The following is a 19493-nucleotide window of genomic DNA, read 5'->3' on the forward strand; positions in this document are numbered from 1 at the left end:
CTAACTGTACAGTTTTGTCAGTCAAATCACGTAGTGACTTTCGTGGAACATGTATATTGGAGAATAACTGTTGAACTTTGGCTAATGCCATTACTATGACTGCCTCCAGCTTCATGATGAGTGGTAGGGGCGATGCATGGATTTAATCAAGTCTGCTGGAGTACTCAGAAATGATCTCCTCGACCTGATCTTTCCACTCACATTAAACTTGTGACCCAGGTATGTGTATGTCTCGTGACGTGAATAGACTGTTTTAGACTGGTTTATTGCCAATTGTGAATGCAGGTATTGTATCCGTTTTGGAGTGATACCAGCGGTTTCCCCCGCTCCGCCTTTCATAGAGAACTGCACATTTTGAGTCATTGACCTCTAATCCTGACCACTCCAAAAAGGAGTCGGTTCTGGAGAGCATGCTGTTTATTTCAGCCTCATGATAGGACGCAACCTGTTGGCGGGGGCACACATACAGAGCCACTTCAACCACTGGTTTAGTGCTAGCACAAAATTAACAGCACTCCACGGGCAGCCAGTCTTAACACCTACTCGGAGAGGGATGGGGTCTGTGAGCCGTTTACCACAGAAAACCTGTATAAATGAACCACAGTACACATTTTTGACCATATCAACATAAACCATTGGTAGATGGATTTCCTCAAGAGCAGCTATCGTCACGTTATGTGCTAGGGTTCCAAATGCATCACGGAAGTCCAGAAATACTGCAAAGAATTCACTAGACCCATGCTTAAAATCAATCAATCAATAACACATGTGCATTCATGCCTTGCCGATCGATGTAAGCCTTTTGCTTGGGAGATAGTATGTTCTCATCCACAAGCCACGGGAGAATTCGGGCAAGAATGCATTTCATAAACACCTTGTAGACGGTGGGTAAGAGGGAAATGTATCTCCAGGTTGATGGATTGTCCGGTATATTGCCTTTTTTGGGGATCCTATAGATGAGAGCACCCTTCCATGATTCAGGGACACTCCTGTTCACCAAGCAGATATTAAAGATAGACGTTAAAATATCTGGCTGCGTAGCCCTGAGATGCTCGTATGACACACACACACACACACACACACACACACACACACACACACACACACACACACACACACACACACACACACACACACACATCATTATGAGTGAATGGTGATACTGCACTCTCTATAATGTATGGCACTTTATATTGGCCGCCTCAATTATAATAATAATACACAGCCTCTCTTTATTTTCTTTTTCTCTCACTGCAGTACTTCCTTTCCTTTCGTTGTCTATAGGTGCTGAAGTTTCAAGGGACATTTATTTGTGTAAAATGGCTGCAAGTTTCAACGTCCTAACTGGACTGTGTTATATAGGCAACAGGGCAATTGTGACCGTTTCTGACCAAGGCTAAGTCATTGATTTATTTTTTCATGTCATATGAAAGCTTCAAATTGGTTGTTCAGTTAGACACACCAGTTTTGGAGATATGGCTTATAGAGTAATTTCTTGCAGAAAACGGTGAGTTGAGAAAACAGGCTTGAAAGGTTCACTTCTGTGGTCTCTAACATTACACATACATGTTTAAGCATTCATTTCATATTTACAATCTCTAACATTTATTTCAGACATGCTCTAGTTAGTATGTGAAGAGTCTGCCTGTGCTATTACCCATTTTGGATATACTGTAGATATTTAGACTAACGATGGGTGTTATGGTGGACGCTACTACAGTATATACTTTCACTCAGAGAAGACATAGTTTTACAGCGATCGTCAGGTCTTTTGGCTGATGTGGGCCATTGAATAAATTAGATTTTGACCAGGGGTCAAGATGTTTACAACAATGTGTGCAGAAATCCTCCTTACGGTACACATTCTGTTTACTTCATTGCCTAGCAACCCCAATGCTAATGAATGTAGCATTATGACGTTGTTGAGTGGTGTCGTGCGGTCCAGCTCAATGCCGTCACGTTGCTATTAGCCTCAAATGTCCTTTAGATTCACACTTTGTCTTGGATCAAAGGTGACCTTTCTGCGTCTCTCTCTGTGTGTAAACAGCTCTGTTCCCCCCCAGGTTAAATATCACCCACATTTACCAGAACAAAGCTTTTAATCACTGCATTACTTAATTACTGATCCTTTCCACACCAGAGGGGACATGACCGCAGGAAAAGAAACGCCACACATGACACAGATTAAAGGTGTAAAGACTTATAAAATCCTACCCCCTCTAAAGTCCTACAAATTGACTGGAGGTTTAAACATTAAACATGCGTTTAAAAAGGCATTATGATGCGGGTTTCCAGCTCTTTAATGAACAAACACAATTGATAATATGTTTGGGAAACTCACAACTCCCTGCCAATAAAAACATTGCGCTAAATACTGTTATCCATGACAGCAGCAGCCTGCTGCAGCCTCTTGCTACGGAACCACAACAAACAAACACACAATGTGGCAACAGGGTTGCCACATTTGGTGGCAACCCTGCGAACAGTTCTACAAGCTCACAATATGAAATATAAGGTATTAATAGGCTAGTTGTATTGTTAATATCCATAATTAGGGCTCCTGGTCTAATGGGCCACCTGGCCTGATAAACCCGTTCTCAATGACTTATTTCTGGTCATTATTATCCCTTGGCAGATCTACAATATGCCCAGGATTCATCTTAACCAGACAAGACCAAAGGGATATCAATATGGACCAGTGGAGATATTAGACTTTTGAGGCCATCAGGCAGAGGCTCTGAGCCACTCTCCCCCCTTTTGACTTACTCCAACGGGGAAACCCGATCCGGGTAACAGCACCATTGTAACGCCTGGGATTCGAACTCGGCTAGGAGCCACACCGCTACACAAGCTCACTCTGCGTGCAGAATCGGTGTGAGCTTAATTGGCAAATGTTTTGGTGCGCGACGACACATGAAGTGGGGTACAGTGAGGGTTTTTTCCTCCTGGTCAGATTGGGGCCTCTAGGTTTCTCTGGGTACCTCTGGGTAACTCTTCTCAGCCACACCCCTAGTCTAACCCCCAGATTCTTAGACACACCCCTAGATTTATGTAATGTGCAGTGTGGCCATTAAACCACAGGGTGGTGTTTTTAAACTAGTGAGCACTGAGAGCAGGGGATTTTCTTTGTGCATGATCATTTGCCCTGAAGTCAGTCTAATTCAATTCGATTTATTTCAGAAGGTCCTTTTAATTATTAAAAGTTATTTAATAATCAAAATCTACAAAGTAACTAAAGTTTTCAAATAAATGTAGTGGAGTAAAAGTGCAATATTTGCCTCTGAGATATAGTGGAGTAGCAGTAAACAAAACTTTTATTTTAAAATAGCCTATCTACAAGCTCACAATCTGCCACAGCCCGCGATGCGATGCATTGAGCTTGTAGATCTGCTATTTTCAAAAGATTTTTATATACCGGTATTTGAAAACTTGAAATGAGACATTGCAAAAAATAAAAAATATATATTTAGAAGCTTATTTCTCTCCCTCTCTCTCCCTCTACGCTCTCCCTTTTTCTCGACAAGGAATCACACTCCAATTACAAGCCAAATCTCTTCTAAAAAAATGGTTTGACTGGTTTTAAAAACTACAGCTAAGCTGTATTATATGCGTATTATTCGTGTATTATTCGCGTATTATACATGTATTATTTGCGTATTCGCATATTATTCGTGTATTTGCGTATTATTCACGTATTATCTGCATATGTAAATTCCTTGGCACCACTATTATGATGCTCCCTGAAATGGGAAGTTAACACTTGTAACATCTTGAGTAAAGCCCACCAGAGGCTTCACTTCCTACGCCTCTTAATTAAAGAAGTTCGGTGTGACTGGGGAGGCGTTAGTTCACTTCTACAGAGCCACTGTGGAGAGTGTCCTCGTCTTCTCAGTCTCAGTGTGGTATGGAAACACCACCGACTTAGAGAGGAAAGGGTGGTACGCACAGCGTAAAAAATCAATGGCCTCGACCCCCCATCCGTCTCCTCGATCGCTGACCCCTCCCACCCTGCCCCTGCCCTCAGGTAAGAGACTCCGGTCTCTAAAGTGCAATACCTCCCGCTTTAAGAACAGCACTAATCCCGAGGCTGTTCGCCTACTGAATGCTGACCCTCTTTTCACTCGCACTTTACAGCGTGAAGCTGCTTTGTAAAACGATGAACTGTGATGAAATTGCTATTTATTTATTCAACATGAATTGTAAAGTTTTTCATTCTTCTTATTTATTGGTCCCCCTCATATGATGTCTGTACATTTGTATCGTGTTCTATTGTCTGATTATGTGAAGTGTCTTTTTGTATGTCTGTTTTTAGTGCACTGAAACAAATTCCAATCAACTCTGTTGACATGGCAATTAGGGCTGTCAGTTCACCTCTATAATCCAATTCGAATTTCATTGCTTCATTATTTGTAATTTTCGAAAATATTAGAATATTTACATTGTTTATTTTAGCTCATATTTAGCCTATAATAATACACAGAATATAATACGATGCACGTTCTGTCCACTAGAGGGCCCCCCCTTCCAAACGAGAAAGCAGTACTTTCAGCACATGTAATAATGGTTTTCACGGCACAAAATAGCGTTTAAACTGTTTTATTGAGCACAGTGCACTCAGCACGGTAAGATTGTTGTCTGTCTATAATGCAAATGCATTTTACAGTGAACGTGAAATGTAAACGACAGGCCTAGCGCGAGACCCACCGAATGCTTGTGTTTCCACGGACATTATGTCATGTCATTGCGGTCATACTGTCGTGATATCGCCGTGCTTAATGTGGTCCGTGACCGTGGCCCTGACAGGCGCTATGTCTGTCTGCCCTGCACGTGTCCCCGTCCCCCTGTACGTTGGGACCAGTGGACTAGTCCGCTCTGACAAGGCGTAGTTATGCATATCATGTCAATACTCTCGTCTCGGACGGGCGTCCCGCGTCCCTGGTTGTGGCTTGCGAGCAGCCCACCAGGGGGGCTTTAGCTCACTCTAAGCGCCGCCGCTCCTCCGGACATTTCGGAACTTTTCGGGGGTACCGCCTGGGTTCTGCGCGACGGGCTTGACCATGCGGAGTAGCCCTCGTCGCCCCGCTCAGGACCAACGGAACCGCGGGCTTGTCAGCGGCGGTACCGCGAGGCCACGGGGCATAGAACGCACGAAAATCGAGCCTCCGAAAATATTTTCGAGACATTTCGACGTTTTTGACCGCGTGCTCAGCCTTTGCAATTGGGGCCCTTGTCACCTTTGTGTAGCTGGCTAGTCTCCGCTCATTTATCACCGGGCCACTAAGCCGTCTCTATTACGGTCGCGAGGCCACGGGGTCCGGAACCCGGCCCACATTCGCTCGAGACGTGAACGTGCACGTTTTCACATGCAGTGGAAGCGGCCGGTGAGATTTCACAGCAGTAGATTCGTTACTCAATACATTTAGTGAGCGGATAAAATAACATAAAACAAAATAAAAATATTAAAAAGAATTAATAAATGATAAAAGCTCCATTCGAATGGCAATTTTAGCTTTCGAATATATATATATTTTTTAAAGGTATATTCAGTGATTTCACTTAATTCAAATATCACTTATTTTTTTGTTTTGTTGTGATAATCCTCCCTACTATAGAGTGTGCTGGCCATATAAGGAGTTCCTCCCTGTCCCCAGTTAACCCCTGGGGGTCAAAAAACCTTAGGTTTCGTTTTTGACTCTCTATCCTGATTGGACGAAAGGCTGGGTCCCACAGCCAAAAACGAAACCTAAGGTTTTTTGAGTGAAATCACTGAATATACCTTTAATATTCGAATTTCTTTCATATTATGAAATTCGTTCTGACAGCCCTAATGGCAATAAAGTCTTGAATCTTGAATATTCGCGTATTATTCACGTATATTATCCGCATATTCATGTATTATTCACATATTATACGCGTATTCGCGTATTATTCGTGTATTCCAGTATTATCCGCGTATTATAACACGTATTCGCGTATTATACGCGTATTAGCATATTATTCGCGTATTATTAGACATTCTGACAGGTCATTCATTTAATATTTGGCAATCAATTATGAATTTACTTATCATTATACACATGTTCATGAAAATGTATTTTCATGTATTTTCAAAATACAAAATAAGTATTTGTATCTCAAATACATTTCTCAGACCAGTATTTGTATTTTGTATTTAGATAAATTTTTTGACCCAGTTTTTGTATTTTGTAACAAAAGTATTTTGCCCATCTCTGTGACATTTGAAAGTAATGGCGCACACAAAATAACACAAAGCCGCTCAACAGCCGGCTCGATAAAACCGCCCCGGCTCGATAAGGTGCTCCTTATCAATGAAAATTAACAAGCTCCATCCCCAGTCAGGATACCAATTTCATGCAATCAGGAGAGAGAGAGAGAGAGAGAGAGAGAGAACAAACAGGATAATCGGAGGTATGAAACAAAGGCTTGACCTGTGACCTCCGTCAGCTCAGGTTGGAGCAGATGATACAGTGAGAGGATCATCAGGGGTCACAAAGGTCACAAAGGTTCAAGGATAGAGCTGATCTCCCTCCCTCCGTTCACTCAATTCAACCTTTGATCCACACCCAATGTAATCAATGAGTCATGTGGGACGAGAGACACACAGAGAGAGAGAGAGAGAGAGAGAGAGAGAGAGAGAGAGAGAGAGAGAGAGAGAGAGAGAGAGAGAGAGAGAGAGAGAGAGAGAGAGAGAGAGAGAGAGAGAGAGAGAGAGAGAGAGCTACATTGTATACCCCAACGCCAGGGTGATCATCATCTTGGCCAATGAGGATGACATCAGGTGAGGCACAGAGTACAATCATGTTTAGTTTAAAATGAGGATGACATCAGGTGAGGCACAGAGTACATGTTTAGTTTACAATGTAGGCGTTTAGGAGACACTCTTAATCCAGAGCGATATTACAATCAGCAAGAACAACACATGGTAATACATCAGATGCATATAAATAGTCATCTAGGATCATATTAAGTAAACCAAGAATGTGTCATCAGTCTAACAGTAGAACATCAAAAGAAAATCAATAATCTGTACATTGGAACTATAAACAGTATAGGATGCCAAGTAAAAAGAAAAAAATATAGCATCTGTTGACATAACATGCTATGTAATTTACATTTTAGTCTTTGTATAAGCCTAGTTCGAGGCCGGGCTCCCCCTGAGTTAGTGTCAAAGTGTCCTTGAGCAAGACACTGAACCCCAAATTGCACCCGATGTGCTGGTTGGTGCCTTGCATGGTTTCCTCTGCCATCGGTGTGTGAACGTGTGTGTGTGTGAATGGGTGAATGTAATGCACAATCTATGCAAAGCACTTTGGATAAAGGCGCTATATAAATGCACCATTTACCATTCATTTCCTAAGGTCGTAGCAAGCGCTACCGGTTAAGGTGGGGTCTGAAAAAGATATAATCCCCCGATCTGGTCGCCTTGGTCTGCCACGTGGTCTCTTTCCAGTGGGACGACCAGTGAGGAACTCCCTAGGGAGACGCTCAGGAGGCATCCATATTCCGTACTAGATGCCCGAACCACTGGCTGGCTCCTTTCCAAGTCAATGAGAATTTCAGCCGCTTGTATCCGCAATCCTATTCTTTGGGTCATGACCCACACTTCATGACCATAGGTGAGAGTAGGAACACTTCATGACCATAGGTGAGAGTAGGAACACTCTATGACCGTAGGTGAGAGTAGGAACACTTCATGACCATAGGTGAGAGTAGGAACGAAGATTGCTCGGTAGACAGAGAGCTTTGCCTTCTGGCTCAGCTATCTTGTCGTGTGTTACAGTGTGGTACAGCGATTGCAATACCGCTCCTCATGCTCCGTCCTCCCCTGGAGTTTCTAGACAATATATTGTAGCAAAAAGAACTGCAGCAACTCAGATAAATTGAAGCCTTTTTATATTCCAAGTGTAAAAGTCCAACAGATGATAAGACTTTGATGTGAACAGTACATCTTGGTCAGGTCGTGACCCGTTTAACCCCATAATGACCCGACCAACATGTCCTCTTCACATAAAGAGAAAATGTCATGTCTTGTACTTCTGCACTTGATTCATCCGATTCATCCGAGTTGCTCAAAGTGCCTTCTTGGTTCTCTGTCAGGCTCAAACCTCGTAGCTCCATGATTAAACTAAACTGTGGAATGAAGTCCCCATTGCAGTTCGAGCTGCAACTGCACACTCACTTCCGATCTTCCGCCGTAATCTGAAGACTCACCTCTGCCCGTAGCAGTTGTGTGCAAACGTTAACATGTCATTTACATTGCATGTTATGTAGACATCCTATATAGTGTTTATAGTTTCAATGTACAAATTATAGATTTTCTTTTGATCTTCTACAACTGTTTACTTTTAGTGTTGCACAAGAGTAGTGAAAATAGCCGATCTACAAATTGACACGCAGTGTTGTAGATTGGATATTTTCACTATTGTATATATATTTTTGAGTGGTGCAACCACTCCAAGGAACAGCAATGTCCGTGTTCACCTATGTGTTTGTTAATGAGCACCAGTATGAGTACCAGTAGGGGAGCTGTTGTGCCAGAAACAGAAACAGAGAGAGAGATAGTATTAGTGCTGCACTGTTGCCTGCTAATGAGAGAGGAGAGGAGGGGGGTGGGGGGGGGGGGGGGGGGGGGGCAGAGGGAGAGAGGAGGGTGTGAATAATAATGAACGGTATTGGACATACAAGGTCAAGTGTTGAAGTGAAACTGAAGTTCAAATTGAGCGTCAGTCTACATTCTTTTAGTAAGACGAACGCTGAATGTTTTACCTTCGCAAACAAATTCACCTTTCCTCTTTCTGCTGAATAATACGCTTCTCAGTAAGGAATAAATCAATTTCTTGGATTTATATAGAGACAAGATCGTGACCTCTTCCTCCAATTAGAGGAGCTCTGCATTCCAACGGGGGGGGGGGGGGTAATTCAGATTCAGTATTTCAGTGAAAGTCGGAATATGACATTGTAGAGGAGGTTAGGGTGCGAACTTTGGTTTGTTGCCATTTGTGGATTTCTGCAAAATGAAAAGAAAACAAAATGCTCCGTAACACAGGTGCAATTTCAGAACCACTTACCGGTAAGCCTCAACTGAGCTTTAATTCCGAGATAAACTCTGCTAAAGATCGCGGCCATTATGGGACTCTATGAAGACCGTTTTTCAACTGTTTTTGTTTTCTCTCGTCCGTTTCAAGATGGATGCCGTTTCAGGCAATACACGCCATGCCATAAGAGGCCTGCCGTAAACGGACGTCGTAAAACGTATATTTAAAACATTGTCAGACCAGTGATAAGGTTTGTAAAACGATTATGGCGCAAAATGTGTTAAAGTTCTCAACGGGCCCAAAAATTACCCTAACTGGGTTGGCCCTAAGCTCGGCCCGATCCTAAAAATTACCATAATGTTAGGCCTGAAGTCCGATAAAGCCAGACAAAAAAAAAGAAGAACGCCACTTTAATGGCCAGCGCAGCGGCGCGCGCCGTGGTTCAGTGTGTGTCTGTGTGAGAGTGAGAACGGAGTTCAATGGAGTTCAATGGTCGAAATAAAGGATTTATGTAGCTCACGTTAGACTGTTAATGTTCCATTTCCATATAATTCTAATGGATTTCCAGGGGTTGGTGAGTAGCTCACCTTTAGTTTCCTCTGAACTGAAGCAGCTATGTCCAAGACTCCAAGTATCGTCCCCGTTCGGTGTCCAAAAGAACAAACATAGCCTACAAAGTTTACAAACCATCCACGCACCGCTCATGGCGTGTCTCGACAGCTTAGAGATCTGTTATTTTAAATTGGGCACACATAACGAGGTGCACCGCCGCACCGAGGGACGGCGGTTATAATACTAATCATTTTGGAAATCAAATGTACCTTGCAGTGGACTGTAACATTGCTTGGTCATCACATAATTATATCATTTATATCGATCAGTTGGTGACTATATGACGTTGATTAGGCCTAATGATTAGGTTATTCATCGCAGCCATCTGGGTTTAACGAGATAGCTCAGTGCAACTGCATGCAACATGACGGAAACCTGACACTTCAGCTATGATGAGCGATCGTGTGATAATCCGATTGATTTTATAAAACATTTAGCATATGAACTGAAGCTCATTTGGTGCACCGCAAACCAGAGGCCAGCCAGTGAATCAGAATCAGAATCAGAATCATTTTATTTGTCATTTTCCTATGTACTTGCATACAAAAGAACATGAAATATCGTTTCCCCTCAGTTATTGACAGTGCAACATAAAACATAGAGCCTATTTAAAAACACAAGCTAAAAACTAAAACCAAACATGGACAAACATTTAAAAAGATCCCCAGTATGTATGATGACGTGCAATTCATATGGGCAAGTTAAAAGTTACCAACACCACGCACAACTATAAATAAATAAAGTGGCATGGTGCAATCCTTAAAAACAAAACGTTACCAGCACTGTTTTTTTTAAAGTGCTGTTGTGCATCCAAAAGTGCATTTTTTGTCCAGTTCAGTCCAACGCTTCATTCAGTTTTGCCGGGGGAGGGGGGGGAGGGGGGGTAGGGGGCGCAGTTCGTTTATGAGCCTCACTGCACTTGGGAAAAAACTGTTTTTCATCCTGGTTGTCCTTGCCCAAATACTCCTGTACCTTTTCCCTGAGGGTAGGAGCATAAACAGGCCGTGGGAGGGATGATGGGGGTCCCCAATGATGCTGGTGGCTCTTCTGGCACAGCGCTCTTTATAGAGCTCCAACAAGGGGGGAACAGAGGCACCAATGATCCTTCCAGCTGTCTTCACCACCCGATTCAGCTGGTGTTGTTCCTGTGCCTTGAGGCTGCCGAACCAAGAGGTGAAGCTGTAAGTCAGGATCGACTCTATGGTGCCCCTGTAGAAGGTGGTAAGGAGGGGAGTGGGAAGGCCCGCCTTCTTGAGCCTCCGGAGGGGGTAAAGTCTCTGCTGAGCCTTCTTAATGATGGCTGTGGTGTTGATCGTGGAGGTCAGATCGTCTGCCAAATGCACCCCCAGGAATTTGATGCTATTTACCCTTTCCACAGGGGCACCACCGATGGTCAGTGGTGTATGATGGCAGCTGCTGGCTCTCCTCCTAAAATCAACCACCATCTCCTTTGTTTTGTCCACATTCAGAAAGAGGTTATGTGAACTGCACCACTCTGTAAGCAGATCCACCTCCTTCCTATAGTCAGACTCATCATTTTTACTAATGAGCCCCACCACAGTAGTGTCATCGGCAAATTTGAGGATGTGATTACTGCCAAATTTGGCAGAGCAGTCGTGGGTCAGCAGGCTGAACAGCAGGGGGCTCAGGACGCAGCCCTGAGGCGATCCTGTGCTCACTGTGATGGTCCCAGATGTTTGGCCGTTGACTTTGACTCGCTGTTGCCTCTGAGACAGGAAGTTGAGGATCCAGGTGCAGGTGCCATGGTCCACATTCAGCAGCCGCAGCTTTTTCACCAACTGTTGTGGAATAATGGTGTTAAATGCTGAGCTAAAATCAATGAACAGGAGCCTGGCGTAGGTGTTCTCTTTCTCTAGATGTGACAAGGTGAGGTGGAGTGCAGTTGAGACGGCGTCATCTGTGGAGCGATTGGCTCTGTATGCAAACTGTAGTGGATCCAGGTCTGCAGGCAGGCTGCTCTTGATGTGTTGTAATACAAGCCGCTCAAAACACTTCATCACCACAGGTGTAAGGGCCACAGGTCGGAAGTCATTTAGACCAGTTGGATTTGGCTTTTTTGGCACTGGCACGATGGTGGCGCTCTTGAGGCAGGTGGGCACAACTGCCTGGCTGAGCGATATATTAAAGATATCTGAAAAAACATCCTTAAGTTGCTCAGCACACCCCTTCACCACACATCCAGGAATCCCATCCGGTCCTACCGCCTTGCGTGGGTTGACGCTGGCGAAGGCCCTCTTTACCCCAGCTGCCGACAGCTGCAGCCTCTGCTCGCTGGGAGATGGTGGGGGGATCTGTCCCTCGGTGGTGGTGTCGACCTCAAACCGTGCATAAAAGTCATTGAGTCTGTCTGGTAGTGAGGGGTCGTTGTGGCCAACCTGCTGGGAGGGGGGCTTATAATCAGACAGTGTCCTAAAGCCCTGCCACAAGCGTCTGGGGTCGTTGTTGTTCGTGAAGTAGCCGTTGAGTGTCTGCCCATACAGCCGCTTCGCGTCCCTGATGCCCCGAGCCAGGTTGTTTTTTGCCAGCTTAAACGCTGCGGTGTCCCCAGATTGAAATGCCACATCTCGAGCCCTCAACAGTGTGTAGACATCTCTGGTCAGCCAAGGTTTCTGATTGGCTCTCTTCCTAATGGTCTTAACCACCCCACCGTCCACTTGGCTCTGCTCATGCCTGTATAAACAACCACCCCACCGTTCACTTCGCTCTGCTCATGCCTGTATAAACAACCACCCCACCGTCCACTTGGCTCTGCTCATGCCTGTATAAACAACCACCCCACCGTTCACTTCGCTCTGCTCATGCCTGTATAAACAACCACCCCACCGTTCACTTCGCTCTGCTCATGCCTGCGCGTAGTCAGTATATGCGTGCTGGCCCTCCGAGTCTGAAATGCCAGCACGCTGCGCCAAGCCCCCCGCCTCCACTCCTACGTCGATAGCGCAGCTCTCTTCATAATATACATACTTGTAGGCTATAGCCTACACATTACACAAATAACAGAATTGCTATTTTTATTATAATAACTTTTTTTTCTTAAATTTTTATCCCACGATTTTGTAACCCAGTTTTCTTTTTCACCCAGTGCCAATTATCTAATGTAATCCTGGGCGCTACACTTCCTCTGCCAACCTGGGGGGGCAGCGGACTGACCTCATGCCTCCTTCTATGCATGAGGAGTCCAAGCTGCTTCTTTTCACCTGACAGAGGGGAATTTCCCCGGCCGGACGTAGCGCGTGGAAGGGACACGTTATTCCGACCAGTTCCTTTCCCCTCCATCAGGCGCCCCGGCTGGCCAGGGGGAGGTAGTTTAGAGACCAGGATTACGGCATGTTTTTGTGAGGGTATCTACCCTAGGGGACACGGGGAGAACATGCAAACTCCACACAGAAAGGCCCTATCGCCAACCCCCGCCTCGGGACGCGGAGGAGGGAACACGCCGCCAGTGCCCACAGAGTCCCCAGCGGGAATCGAACCCAGGACCTTCTAGCTGTGAGGCGACATATAATAACATTCTTATAGAAAAAAGGAGAAAAAGAGAAAGAAAAAATCACGGAAAATCACTGAGCCCGAGGCTCGGCCCGGCCCGACTAATTTGCATAATATCTTGGGCCCGGCTCGAAAACGTCGGGTCGGGTAGAGTTTGAGAACTTTAGTCCACATAGACAGTTTTCTTTTCTTCAACATATTGCTACCGGAGTGTTACTGTATGAGCGCATACAGGACACAATTGATTATCGTAATCAATTGAACTCAATTGTCCGAAGGTGATTCCGGTGCCAGGGGCCTTTGGAAAACAGGCGTCAAAAGGAGATTTCGGCGATAAATGAGTTCAACATGGAATGGACTGGGTGCCTCACCTGATGTCGTCCTCGTTAGCAAAGATGATGACCACCCTGGCGTTGGGATTCTCACTCAGACGGCGGACGATCTTATCGAACTCTCCGGACCGAGGTTCACGAGGGATCTTCACCGACTGGGAGATGCACAGACCTCCTGTTAAAGAGACAGTACACATCACGTTTTAGATAGATCTGACAGAATTCCTGTTAACAATATGAGAGCCCAGCGTCAGTTGGAACCAGTAAATCGGTGTGGCCAGCTATTTGAAGATCCAGAGGCCATTGTAGATCCAGGTCACATGGACTCCATCTTGATTGTGGTGATGGCATAGCATCTAAACCTATACACCCGAGGCATGATTTCTTCTAACGCGACCATCGACGGCACCGCGGTGGGCCGTCATAAAGACAATCTTTGGTTAGAATTGGAATCATTGATTTAGATTCAGAGTTAATATCGTCAGAATGTTTTAGGGTGGAAAAGATCACGGCACTTCATCTTCAAGTAAAAGTACAGAATCAAAATGTCAGCATCAAAATGTCCTTAAAGTACCAAGAGTATAAAGTAGTCATTGTGCAGAATGTCCAGTTTCAAAATGTCAAATGTATAATATGCAAATATCAGATCTACAAGCTCACAATATACATTATGAGCTTGAAGATCGGCTACTTTCAAATGGCCAAACCGTATATAGGGCTGAAGTGATTCATGTGTGTTGGTATTAGGGATGTTGAAAAAAGTTGAAAATCGACTCGATTATCGACTCATGCCTCCCGCGACTCAAAACGTATGAGTCGAAAAATCGTTTTTATTTGTATCATTATTTTTTCAGTCAGTCAGTGCCGCTCGTTGCATGCAAGTTTACTTTGAGCAGAGCGCTGTGGACCCCATCGTCCAAGGGTGTGTGCGTGTGTGTGTGGTGGGGGGTGGTATCTTAGCAACACTGAATGATCTGTCCCATTGGTCGTGTGCTCGTATCATGAGCCAATGGCTGCAGCTCTGAGCTTCCCAGACCCAGCTCATCTACACATGCCGTAAAGTGAGCTGACAGCCACAGGTCTGCTCTGTTCTGAGCGGTGAGCGCTCTTCTCTTCTCGTGAAAAAAGCAGGACAGAGTTGTCAAATAAATCCCGCCGTCATTTATACTGTATTTATTATCCGACCCGACATTAAAATACGGAACAACGTGCGTCTCGTATCAGTTCATTACTCGTGACAGGCTGCAGACACTTGAGAGTTGGGACTAGCGGCTAGCCGATAGCGCCGCTGCTCCTTCAGTTTCGTTGTTTACAAAATAAAGTTTATTTTGTATTATTGGGATTTGATCATTGTGCAAATTCTAAACATATGGATGCAGCTGCAGAAGTTGTGTTGCTTAAAGGAATGCATAGTTGCGTTCTCCTCAACTGCTGCGCTGCTGCGCAGCAACAAAAAAATATAAAAATAATGAAGAAAAAAAAGGAAAAAAGTCGTTCGACAAGTCGATTTTTGGCCTCGATTCGTCGATTGGCCAAATATGAGTCGTTTGGCATCCCTAGTTGGTATGTTTTGTAATAATAATCAAAATCTACAAAGTAACAACAAACATTTTCATGAAATTGTAGTGGAGTAAAAGTACAATATCGATTTGAGATGTAGTGGAGTAGAAGTAAAAGTATTGGAATTTGGAAATACTGAAGTAAAGTATACCTCAAAAGTGTACTCAAGTACAGTACTTGAGTATACATGCATTGTTACTTTCCACGACTAATTGGAACACATGGTTATTTTTACTTCCATGTCCTGGAAAGCTTTTCCTACTGTGCAAGGTTTCCACCTGTCAGTGCAGATATTCTCATTAATGCAAAGATTAAATAATGTCTATTTAGGTATATATATCTCTAATGTGGCAAAGTCAAGAAAAAACTAAAATAAAAAACAATAGGATATTGTATTTCTTTGAAGCCACCGAAAACAGAAGAAGAAGCTATAGGGGAAAAGGAAAATCTAATTTAATCTTGTGCAGTTTTTATGACGTCTGGAAACAAGATGAAATGTTTGAAGGTTCCATATTTCACAGCGGGAGGGTATGAAATGCTCCACTAGGGTCCACTTTGCACCCACACAGAGCCATCAATCAGCTTTATGCTTCTGCCAATGACAACGTGCCGGGGAGAACCGTTCCGTTTTGGGAATTTTATTTCCTAATTGAAAAAAATAAAGAATGAAAAAATGTATGAAACTGATTCTATTCGGTCCAACTGTTGCTCATTTTCCTCACGTTCAGCTCAATATATTATTTTATGTATTTTTCACGGTCACCGCACTAAGATAATGGTGTAAGTCATCTTCTGCAATGTACTTATGTTGTCGAAATCATCTCTTCATGACACAAACGTATATAGATGTGTACAACAAGGTAGATGCATACATGTTTTATACATGCATGTGTAACACTTGGGAATATACAGAGGTCTCCCGCATGAAAGCCACCATCTTAACCACTAAGCCAAAAGGGATATGTACTCAGGGGAGATATTAGACCTTTATGCCATCAGGCTGAGGTTGTGAGCCACTCTGCTACACGCATGCACGCGCACGTATCTCACACACACACACACACACACACACACACACACACACACACACACACACACACACACACACACACCTTTGAGGAGCTTTGAATTGAGCGGTCCTGTACTCTGTAGGTTTGTTTGTGTTTAGACAGAAGGTCCATCGATGTCGAGTCTGATTGCTTTTCAGAGCCTGATGCGAGTGGAAGTTAAACTTAATCAATAGCGTGTTATTTAACCGCGTGCTCCAATCACATTGATCCAACCCGTCTCATGTGGGATGCTGAGCATCACTGCACACGTTAAACATTTCCCTGTGGAGGCGTTGACAAAGGTTGGAATGATCCTGGTCTAAAAGGTTGTTTTAAGGTCTAAAGGACTCCTTTAGCTGGGGGCGCATACGTTGGTCCGACAGTCCAACAGTCTGACATGTGTGGCCATGCGTGGTTAAGACTCACCCGTGGCTTCCGCGTGCAGTTAGGGTTAGGTTATGGTTTGGGGTAGCGTGTCGGACCAAAGATATACAGTAGAGGGTAGGTACCCTCACAAAAAACATGCCGTAATCCTGGTCTCTAAACTGCCTCCCCCTGGCTACCCGGAGCGCCTGATGGAGGGGAAGGAACTGGTTGGAATAACGTGTTCCTTCCACACGCTACGTCCAACCAGGGAAACTCCCCCCTGTCAGGTGTAAAGGAGAAACTTGGACACTCAGGCATGAAGGAAGCATGAGTTCAAGTCCGTTGCTCTCCCCATGTCCCCCATATATGGGGACTAGGTTGGCAGAGGGTGTGTAGAGCCCAGGATCACATTAGATAATTGACACAGGGGTGAAAAATGGGTTACAAAATATATATATACGAAGATATACAGTATGTACGCCTTTAGCTGAGAGAGAGGAAAGGGTTTAGGCCCAGTTAATAGGGCAACGGACTCTAAACGGCAAAATAAAATGTCAGATGTTTATCGGGGGTTGAAAACATTAACAAAGTGAAAACAACGCTCCGCCAGGTTTCTCCATGTAACTGGGCGGATTCACACGGTTGAATCCGCAAAATGCGTGGCGCCATCGTGGCTCACGGCGCCGCACGTATGCCGTCACATCGTCCTAAACAAAGAGTAGTGACAGGAAGTAGAACAGAAGTGGTCACTGATCATGACAACGCGTCACGCCGCAGTGCATCACCGCCACCTAGCCACACGGCATGCAAACTATGGCGTTTTCAATCACTTCAGTGTCAGCGTGTGAACGCAGAGTAAAACGTCAGAACGCCACAGAACAGATGGTTGCCATTTAAATGTGGCATTTAATTAGGATATGGGGTTAGAGTTAGGGTTAAAAAGGTCAAAGCACAACGCTGAGAAAAATGGATGAGGAAAAATAGCAATGCAAACTGACATCGCTGAAATCTCAAGCATATAGGAATATTGTACCGTGTGTGTGTGTGTTACTGTGTGTGTGTCTGTGTTTGTTTGTGTGTGTCTGGGTCAGATGTGTCACAATGTGTATGTGGCAGTCCTGGACACACGGATGTGCATGCTCATGTACGCACAGTCACACACACACACGTACACGCATACACCGACGCACACACACACACACACACACACACACACACACACTGTGGTTAATGGATTAATAGGTTTACTTGGTTGAGCTCCTTTATGTCTGCTTCTATCCCCCTGACACGCGCACGCCGCACACACGCGCACACACACGCACACACACACACGGAAACCATGTATCTCCACATTTCAACTTTGTCGGAAAATTTACACACAAAAGTATCAAACAAAGCACAAAGCTAAATGGAAACCCTGAATGGCTACGATGCATAATAACAGCTTTACAAGTGAGTGTGCCGATGCATCCTCACAACTCGCATATACACGGTATAAGCATCACAGCATCTTTAGTCCATGCATGAGCCGGACAAGTTTTCATTACGTGATGAGTGGGCAAAACCATACCTATATTAAATTGTTTGTAGGGTCAATATAAGTAAATTTATATATGATAACCTTTCCACATCAGCAGCTTTTTCATATTCATCACACATTTTCTTATATTCACCTATATACATGACGGGTATATGATGATGTATAATGTAAGATATAGTGATCACCATGAAACTTCCCTCGTGGATTAATTTCATGAAGACAATGATTTATTTTATTACAAATTCTCTGAAATTGTATATTTAAATATGCAAATTAGGCATTATATAGGAAAATATGACCGATAAAGCCAGAGTCAACATTCTTATTTTATTTTGTTAACATTTTAAAGTCAAAGGTTTTAAACGAGGGGATATTCAATGTCCATACAGGATCCAGATGTATCATTGCATAAATAAGAAAATGCTGTGAGCAGCCATAAAATAAACACTTTTTGGTGGCCAAATGCTATTATTATTATTATTATTATTTTTCTATGTATACACCTCAAGTCAAAATGAATTAATGGTTTGCTTCATATGACACAAATAGTTTGAAGGACCAAATGGTCCGTTTATCAAGTAAGATGAGTTACGTAGTTATGTGGAAAGGCAGACGGAGCCTGTTGTATTGGTGAACATTTCATTTTTACTTTCCAAAAAAATATAGAGACAAATAAAAAAGAGGAATGGATGGCATGGCCAAGGAGGGGTGTGCTGGCAGGGAGAGGCTTCAGGGGGTTCTGGGACATAACAGGGGTAATGCATAGCAAATTCACTCCTCTATTTCCGAGTCAGTCAGGTCTGCCTCTGATAATCAGGTCCTCTTCTTGGGGCTGGTTATTGCATGTTTGTAATTTGCACATTGATGTGCATTACCAGCCATTTGTTCAAGCATGTGCATTCTGGGATCTTGCAAACCTGATCGCAATGGTTATCATACAAAAAGTAGAGATGTACAGCTAGTTAAAAATTCAAACAAGAATTTGCCCACCCATTTCGTAATTAACGTGCACGCACATCAGGGGAGTCTGGCTCATGGACTATTTGGCTTCAGTATATAGGGCTGCTGCCAGTGTCCTATCTGCACGTCCCCAGGCCCTAGAGGATAGGTACACTCACAACAACAAAAAAAGAAATGCAGTAATGCTGGTCTCTAAACTGCCTCCCCCTGGTCAGCCTGATGGAGAGGAAAGGAACTGGTTGGAATAACGTGTTCCTTCCAGGCACTGTGTCCTATACCGGGAAAACAAAAATCGTGGGATATATATATATTTTAAATAAAACTGCCTCAGCCACACCATCGAAGCCGAAGTCGGTATATACTCGCTTAAAGCAAACTTTAATTTAAGCTCCTATAATTAGAACAGTAATTAGTCAAAATGTCATTTCCTATAATGATATGATTATGCAAACTTTCCTACTACTATTTATACACCTGCAAACTGTGTTTAATTAATGTATGTGTGGATTTT

At 43.9% G+C, this 19493-nt stretch overlaps 1 protein-coding gene across 1 annotated transcript in view; it reads right to left on the reverse strand.

Moving 5' to 3' along the window:
* Window positions 1-19493, reverse strand: part of LOC310861389 (metabotropic glutamate receptor 4-like) — a gene marked incomplete at both ends in the record, with an annotated part of 74394 nt that overhangs the window by 29751 nt on the left and 25150 nt on the right. Inside the window, one exon of the mRNA XM_083768810.1 lies at window positions 13547-13682. Within this exon, the coding sequence (XP_083624936.1) occupies window positions 13547-13682 (136 nt within the window). The remainder of the gene's footprint in view (window positions 1-13546; window positions 13683-19493) is intronic.

This window comes from Protomyctophum parallelum (assembly GCF_964188405.1).
Source record: "Protomyctophum parallelum genome assembly, chromosome: 7".
Lineage (NCBI taxonomy): Eukaryota > Metazoa > Chordata > Actinopteri > Myctophiformes > Myctophidae > Protomyctophum > Protomyctophum parallelum.